The 8838-nt window shown below is 40.6% G+C and overlaps 1 protein-coding gene across 1 annotated transcript in view; it reads left to right on the top strand.

The window, feature by feature from the left end:
* The first annotated feature begins 216 nt into the window (after positions 1–216).
* Positions 217–8838, top strand: part of LOC111153780 (checkpoint kinase 1) — a 28311-nt gene continuing 19689 nt past the window's right edge. The window contains exons 1-5 of the mRNA XM_022513018.1: positions 217–278; positions 1006–1090; positions 2096–2319; positions 3745–3809; positions 3904–3973. Of these exons, the coding sequence (XP_022368726.1) occupies positions 1026–1090; positions 2096–2319; positions 3745–3809; positions 3904–3973 (424 nt within the window). The 5' untranslated portion in view covers positions 217–278; positions 1006–1025. The remainder of the gene's footprint in view (positions 279–1005; positions 1091–2095; positions 2320–3744; positions 3810–3903; positions 3974–8838) is intronic.

Below are 8838 nucleotides of genomic sequence, written 5' to 3'. Positions count from 1 at the left end.
CCTTCGCGCTGATGCGCTGGACGGTTCTTAAACCTCCCCAGCCTGGATCTCCCCTCGATTCCAAACTAAGCCCGGGCTGCCCGGCTTACGCATCGCGGGCAACCTCCCAACGCCGGAAGCCCATTATGGCCACCCTTTAAAGCTGCGGGACGAAGGGACGCGCGCTCTCCTCCTTTACGGCAGGGGTGCGCGCGTTTGCGACAGCGTGACGCCGGCAGAGTTTTGGCGGGAAAAGCGGAGCATTTGGATTCCTGTGGTGGCGGCCAAAGGACGACCTGGTGAGGAGGGGCGGCCGGTAGGGTGGGAAAGGAGCCTGTAGAAGGAGTTCGGGGTCTACATTAGTTGGGAGGGGCATGGCGAGAGAAAGTTATCGGTGACTAGCGAAGGGGATCAGAGAGACTCGCGCTGAGGGGCGGTTTCGGAGGGTGGAAAGGTGTGGGACCAGGGGAGTCCCGTTGTTTGGGGATTGGAGAGACTACCCCTCTGTGGGCTTGAGACCCCGGAGGTTTGGGCGCCGGCGGCCTCGAGTGCCTGCCAGCCCTTCCTTCCGCTTCTTGGGGCAGTTTGGCTCCGCCCCAGGCTCCTCCCGGCCTTTGGGGCGGTGTGGGGGGTGGGAATTGGAGCTGAGCACTGGGGGAGGAGGGGCTGCAGGCGTCGGAGTTAAACTCTGTCGGCCTCCACTAGCTCGCGGCCCCTCACCCGTCTCACCCTCTGCCCGTCCCCAGTCATTCCCCTCAAAGCGTTTGTGTCCCCGACTCCTCAACAGAGCCGCTGCTTTTTCTCAGAGGTCTGAGGAAGGCAGTTTCTGCTTGGTTCTGCGTGGGAATGGGGATGGTGATTTCCACCACAGAATGCCAGAATTTAGAATACTTGCTCGCGGTTTAAAGCCTTGGATAAAATACTGGCGAGGTGTAAGGGGAAACCAAACTGTTATATTGAGGAGTCATGGCAGGTGGTTGAAGCTTATCCTCATCCACGTCTTTTCTGGGTTCCTGCCTTTGACAGCCGTGATCCGTGGTGGAGTCATGGCAGTGCCCTTTGTGGAAGACTGGGACTTGGTGCAAACCCTGGGAGAAGGTGCCTATGGAGAGTGAGTTCGAGTCCTTTCTCCCTGCCTTCACACTTGCTTTAGTTTTCTCCCTGTTGTCTCGAGAACATACTCGTTGTTCTGGAATGGTTTATTCTAACACAGTGGCATCTTAGAGAACAGATCTTGGCGTTTGAAGTCTGAGAGCCCTACTATCTTTTGTAAGAATTAATCCCCCACACCTTTTTAAAAAACATTTTCTCTGTAAAGAGCTGAAAGAGACCTGTGAAGTCACTTTCTCCCCCCACATATTCCTTCCTGGGGTTTAAGCATAGTGGTTAAATGAGCAAATGAACAGACTCTGGAGTCAGACTGCCCGGTTTCAAATCTTCATTCATCACATACTAACACACTGGTTTGTGTTCTTAGGCAAACTTCTTAAAGGTGTGTCTCTGTTTTCCTCAGCTCTAAGATGAAAGTAACAGTATCTACCCCTTAGAACAGTTACCACAGACATATATAGTATGAGGTTAATAAATATTAGGTAGTGTTATTAAAATTAAATGAATAGAGCATGTGTATATGTGATGTGGCATGGAATTACTGTTACTCCATTTTAGTTTATTTTTTTCTTTTTAAAAATTATTTATTTATTCGACAGAGAGAGTCAGAGAGAGCACAAGCAGGGGGAGCTGCAGGCAGGCAGGCAGAGGGAGAGGGAGAAGCAGGCTCCCTGCCAAGCAAGGAGCCTGATGTGGGGCTTGATCCCAGGACTCTGGGATCATGACCTGAGCTAAAGGCAGCCACCTAACTGAGCCACCCAGGTGCCCTGTTTTTCAAGTATGTATTAAATAACCTTTGGATGTACAACATAATGACTTCTTTAGAATATTAATCATCATACGTCACATTTCAGAAAGGAGTAGTTTCTGTTGAGAATATGGCAGAAACCATTTTCTTGGTTTCTACTGAGTAGAGAAAGTAATGAAGATAAAATTGTTGATTCATATTTAATCTTTTGAAGTTTTCAAAGAAATAGAATTCAAATGTCTTCCTTTTCCTTTTGAGGGTTCAACTTGCTGTGAATAGAAGAACTGAAGAAGCAGTTGCAGTCAAGATTGTAGACATGAAGCGTGCCGTAGACTGTCCAGAAAATATTAAGAAAGAGATCTGTATCAATAAAATGCTAAATCATGAGAATGTGGTGAAATTTTATGGTCACAGGAGAGAAGGCAATATCCAGTATCTATTTCTGGAGTACTGTAGTGGAGGAGAACTTTTTGACAGAATAGGTAGGGAAATAAGTTTACAATAACTATTTTTACTAAATAAGTTTCTAAGTTTGTTTTTTCATTTTGAGTGCGATTTGGTCATTGTCCATTCAGAACTGCTTATGCAACAGTGAAATTGGAGTAAGTTTTCTTGTTTTTTGCAAGTTATATTAACACGTTAAAGCATATATGGAATCATCAAGGAAAACTTTTCCCCTAAATTGTGTATGTGATTTTGATTAGAATTGCTGTTTTGTAGAGTTTAAGAATGATAAACTAATCTCACGGTGAAGTATCATTAGTGCAACGTATTATTTACCTATGCAGCGATTCTTCTTTGTAGACATTCCAGTTACACGAAATCATATACATTTACAGAACCAAGATAATAGCGTGTTGTTATATTCATTTATTTAAGTGAAATTAACTTGAGAATTTTCTAGGATTGCTTTGCCTATATTTAGTAAATTCTGTACTTGTTACTTCAGTGTTCTATGTAAATTTGAAGGCTTGATATTGCAGAACACTGAGAAGTACATAAGATTAATATTATGTGGATCTAAATTTATTATTTAAAGCTATTGTGTTCATATTTAAAAACTGATTATTAGACTCTCCAGTATGTATCTCAGGAGAGAGTTCAGTGTAAAAGAAATCAAGAGGTAAAGAGGGAGATGAAAATATAAAAAGATAACTGACAGTAGGACATTTCTTAATCAAACTGTATTTCCTGAAAGAATTTTGCAGGCATTCATGGCTTTGTAGTACGAGTGAGTGTATGAAATTTCATTTTGTTGTTAAATATTTGGTGAAATTAGTTTATATTTGCCCAGGCTAACACTTTGGCAATTACATTTCAGGGGCAGGGAAAATATTTTTTTTTTTTTTAAAGATTTTATTTATTTATTTGACAAACAGAGATCACAAGTAGGCAGAGAGGCAGGCAGAGAGAGAGAGAGGAGGAAGCAGGCTCCCCGCTAAGCAGAGAGCCCGATGTGGGGCTCGATCCCAGGACTCTGGGACCATGACCCGAGCCGAAGGCAGAGGCTTCAACCCACTGAGCCACCCAGGTGCCCCCGGGGAAAATATTTTTATAGCATTTAGAAGAAATTAGGGGAGAATTTGAAAGATACCAAATAAATGATGGTTAGTGTAAGATAAGCAGAGGCTTTCAAGGTATGGCTTCCATTCTTAATTTGGGTAGCAGTTTGTTGTTTTCTTTGTAACTTTCCTGTGATGTTAATTTATTTTTGCCACATAACAGATGAGGAAAGGTGAGTTACTAAGTATTGTATGAGTCAGTGGACACCAGAGTCTTTTAATTGTTACTGTAAGATTTTGTTTGCCAGAGTACCATCACAAAAGTCTAACCTTAGAATTAGGAGACTCTGTGTTTGCCTGATTATGTTTACCTGACAAACTAACTTTCATAATTAATTCTGATAGAGCCAGACATAGGCATGCCTGAACAAGATGCTCAGAGGTTCTTCCATCAACTCATGGCGGGGGTGGTAGGTACAGTTGTCTCTTTTCCTTTTGCTTAAAATTATCGTGAACGAAGTAAGTTACCAAATTTTGGTGTGCTTCCTTCTGTTTCTCTTTTAGGTTTATCTGCATGGTATTGGGATAACTCACAGGGATATTAAGCCAGAAAATCTCCTATTGGATGAAAGGGGTAAGTTCAGCTTTTTGTCACTGCTGCCTAAATTGTTTTATTTTATTTTAAATTTTTTGAAAAAGATTTTATTTATTTATCTGCCAGAGAGAGAATACAAGCAGGGAAAGCAGCAGGCAAAGAGAGAACCAGGCTCCCTGCTGAGCAAGGAGCCCCATGTGGAACTCGATTCCAGGAGCTTGGGATCATGACCTGAGCTGAAGGCAGCTGCTTAACTGACTGAGCCATCCAGATGTCCCTGCCTAAATTATTTTAATCCACATAAGGCAGGTTTGAAGCTTTTGCATTTTTGAAATTTTAGGGCAGAAAATCTGAAAAGTCAAGGAAGTTTGAGAAACTCAGTATATTTCGATTTCACAAGGACTTCCTAATATAGTTATGGATGAGATATAGAAATCTAACCTAGATGCAAGGGTAGCTCATTAAATGAATAGCTGTACGAATAGTCTTAAACAGCTTTTCAATGAATTAATAAAGGAAAGTTTCCGTTGGAATACCCTGGACTTTTAGCCTTAACCTGTTGTTCTTTTTATTTATTTAGTTTGTTCGTTTCAAGTTTTTCTTTAAATTCTAGTTAGTTAACATATAGAGTGATAATAGTTTCAGGAATAGAATTTAGTGATTCGTCACTTACATATAACACCCAGTGCTCATCACAAGTGCCGTCCTTAATACCCATCCGCCTGCCCACCTCCCCTCCAGCAAATCTCAGTTTGTTCTCTATAGGTAAGATTCTGTTTTAAGTTTTACCTCTCTCCCCACCCCCATGTTCATCTGTTTCATTTCTTAAATTCCACATATGAGTGAAATCATATGGTATTTGTCTCTGACTGACTTATTTCACTTAGCTAAGTCACTAAGTCACTAAGCAGAGCTAAGTCATTAGCTCTATCCATGTCATTGCAAATGGCAAGATTCCATTCTTTTTTATGGCTGAGTAATATTCATATATATATATGAATATTCATATATATATGTACAGCTTCTTTATCCACTCATCAGTTGGTGGACACTTGGGATCTTTATGTAATTTGGCCATTGCTGATAATGCTGCTGTCAACATCAGGGTGCATGTGTCCTTTCAAATTGGTATTTTTGTATCCTTTGGGTAAATACCTAGTAGTGTAGTTGCTGGGTCGTAGGGTAGTTCTGTTTTTATTCTTTCTTTAAATTTTTAAATTATTTCTTATTTTTTATTTTATTTTTTTTTTTAAGATTTTATTTATTTATTTGACAGAGTGAGATCACAAGTAGGCAGAGAGACAGGCAGAGAGAGAGGAGGAAGCAGGCTCCCTGCTTAGCAGAAAGCCCAATGCAGGACTTGATCCCAGGACCCTGGGACCATGACCTGAGCCGAAGGCAGAGGCTTAACACACTGAGTTGCCCAGGCACCCCTGTTCTTTTTTTTTTTTCCCCCTGTTCTTTTTTTAAAAGATTTTATTTATTTATGTATTTATCAGAGAGAGAGCGAGAGTGTGTGGGTGTGCGATGGGGGAGAGGCAAGCCAATTCCATGCAGAGGGTGGCGCCCGAGTTGGGGCTTGATCTCAGGACCCTGAGGTCATGACCTGAGTGGGCTCTTGATTGAGAGAGGGAGGCTTAACCGACTGCACCAGGGAGGCACCGCAGGGCAGTTCTATTTTTAACTTTTTAGGGAGCCTTCATATTGTTCTCCAGAGTGGCTGCAGTCAGTTTACATTCCTGCCAACAGTGCAAGGGGGTTCCCCTTTCTCTGCATCCTTACCAACGTCTGTTGTTTCCTTTGTTGTTGACAGGTGTGAAGTGATACCTCATTGTACTTTTGACTTGCATTTCCCTGATGATCACTGATGTTGAGCATCTTTTTGTATGTCTGTTAGCCATCTATATGTCTTTGAAAAATGTCTATTCACATCTTCTGCCCATTTCTTAACTGGATTATTTGTTTATTGGAGGATGAGTTTGATAACTTCTTTATAGATCTTGGATACTAACCCTTTATCAGATATGTCATTTCCAGATATCTTCTTCCATTCCAAAGGTGCTATTTATTTAGTTTTGTTGATCATTTCCTTTGCTGTAAAGAAGCTTTTTGCCTTGATGAAATCCCAGTAGTTCATTTTTGCTTTTGTTTTCCTTGCTTCCAGAGATGTATCTAGTAAGAAGTTGCTACTGCAAATGTCAGAGAGGTTGCTGCACGTGTTCCTCTCTAGGATTTTGATGGTTTCCTGTCTCATGTTTAGGTCTTTAATCAATTTTTTTTTTAAAGATTTTATTTATTTATTTGACAGAGAGAGAGTGCACGTGAGCACAAGCAGGTGGAGCATTAGGCAGAGGGAGAGGGAGAGGCAGGCTCCCTGTTGAGCAGAGAGCCTAATGTGGGCCCTGATTCCAGGACCCTGGGATCATGACCTAAGCCGAAGGTAGACGCTTAACTGACTGAGCCATCAGGTGCCCCTGTTCTTTCAGCTATTTTGAATTTATTTTTGTGTATAGTGTAAGAAAGTAGTCTATTTTCATTTTTTTTTTAAAGATTTTATTTATTTATTTATTTGACAGAGATTACAAGTAGGCAGAGAGGCAGACAGAGAGGGAGAGGAGGAAGCAGGCTCCCTGCTGAGCAGAGAGCCTGATGCAGAGCTTGATCCCAGGACCCTGGGACCACGACCTGAGCCGAAGGCAGAGGCTTAACCCACTGAGCCACCCAGGTGCCCCCATTTTTTTTTTTTTTTTTTTTTTTTTTTTAAATTTAAGAGAGGGAGAGAGTGTGAGGTGGGAAGAGGCAGACAGAGAGGAAGAGAGAAACTCATGCAGACTCCATGCTGAGTGCAGTGATCTCATGACCTGAGCCAAAACCAAGAGTTCGATGTGCAATGGACAATGCTACCCAGGCACCCCTAGATTCATTCTTTTGTATGTTGCTGTCCAGTTTTTGTTGAAGAGACCGTCTTTTTTCCATTGGACATTCTTTCCTGCTTGTTGAAGAATAGTTGACCCAATAGTAGTGGGTCCATTTCTAAATTTTCTATTCTATTCCATTGGTTTTTATGTATCTGATTTTGTGCCGTACCATACTGTCTTAATGATTACAGCTTTGTAATATAGCTTAAAGTCCAGAATTGTGATGCCTCCAGCTTTGCTTTTCTTTTTCAAGATAGCTTTGGCTATTCAGGTCTTTTGTGGTTCCATACAAATTTTAGGATTATTTTTTCTAGCTTTGTGTAAAATTCTAGTGGTATTTTGTTTTTTTTTGTTTGTTTGTTTGTTTTTAAAGATTTTATTTATTTATTTGACAGAGAGAGATCACAAGTAGGCAGAGAGGCAGGCAGAGAGAGAGGGAAGCAGGCTCCTCGCAGAGCAGAGAGCCCGATGTGGGGCTCGATCCCAGGACCCTGAGATCATGACCTGAGCCGAAGGCAGAGGCTTTAACCCACTGAGCCACCAGGCGCCCCTCTAGTGGTATTTTGATAGGGATTGCATTAAATGTGTAGATTGCTTTGGAGAGTGTAGACATTTTAACAATGTTTGTTCTTCCAATCCATGAACATGGAATGTTTTTACATTTCTTTATGTCCTCTTCAATTTCTTTCATAAGTGTTCTTTAATTTTCAGAGTACAGATCTTTTGCCTCTTTGGTTAGTTTTCTTCCTAGGTATCTTACGGTTTTTGGTACAATCGATTCCTTGATTTCTCTTTCTGTTGCTGCTTTATTGGTGTATAGAAATCCAACAGATTTCCGTACATTGATTTTGTATCCTGCAACTTTACTGAATTTGTGTTATCAGTTCTAGCAATTTTTTGGTGGAATCTTTTAGGTTTTCTACAGAGTATCATGTCATGTGCAAATAGTGAAAGATTGACTTCTTCCTTGCTAATTTGGATGCCTTTATTTCTTTTTGTTGCCTGATTGCTCAGGCTAGGATTTCCAGTATTATGTTAAATAACAGTGGGAGTGGCCATCCCTGTCTGTAGATCTACATCTGTAGATGTAGATGTAGTTCCTGACTATAGAGGAAAAGCTCTCAGTTTTTCCCCACAGAGGATAATATTAGCTTTTTGAATATGGCCTTTTGAATATGGCTTTAATGATGTTGCAGTATGTTCCCTCTATCCCTACTTTGTTGGGGATTTTTATCAAGAATGGACGCTGAATTTTGTCACATGCTTTTTCTGCATCTATTGTGAGGATCATATGCTGGTTATTTAGTGTGGTGTATTATGTTGATTGATTTATGAATACTGAACCTTGCAACCCAGGAACAAATCCACTTCACTGGGGTGAATGATTCTTTTAATAAACCGTTGGATTCAATTTGCTAGTATTTTGTTGAGAATTTTTGCCTTCATGTTTACCAGGGATATTGACCTGTAGTTCTCTTTTTTAGTGGGTCTTTGTCTGGTTTTAGAATGAAAATAAGGTGGTATCATAGAATGAGTTTGGGAGTTTTCCTTCCATTTCTATTTTTTGGAACAGTTTGAGCGGAATAAGTATTAACTCTCCTTTAAATATTTGGTAGAATTCCCCTGGGAAGCCATCTGGTCCCGGACTTTTGCTTTTTGGGAGAGTTTTGGTTATTGATTCAATTTCTTTGCTGGTTATTGGTGGAAGTTTTCTATTTCTTCCAGTTTAGGTTTGGTAGTTTATATGTTTCTAGGAATTTATCAATTTTTTTCCAGATTTCCCAATTTCTTGTCATATAATTTTTCATAGTATTCTAATTATTGATATTTCTGTGGTGTTGGTTGTACTCTCTCTTCTCTCATTTTCATTATTTATTTAGATCCTTTTCTTTTCTTTTTGGTAAGTCTGGCTAGGAGTTTATTAATTTTATTCTTTCGAAGAACCAGCTCCTGTTTTCATTGATCTGTTCTGGGGTGTTTTTGTTT

This window comes from Enhydra lutris, unplaced genomic scaffold, assembly GCF_002288905.1.
Source record: "Enhydra lutris kenyoni isolate GAN:26980312 unplaced genomic scaffold, ASM228890v2 scaffoldscaffold34, whole genome shotgun sequence".
Lineage (NCBI taxonomy): Eukaryota > Metazoa > Chordata > Mammalia > Carnivora > Mustelidae > Enhydra > Enhydra lutris.
The sequence above is the reverse complement of the archived record's forward strand: the minus strand, read 5'-3'. Positions and strand labels throughout refer to the sequence as shown.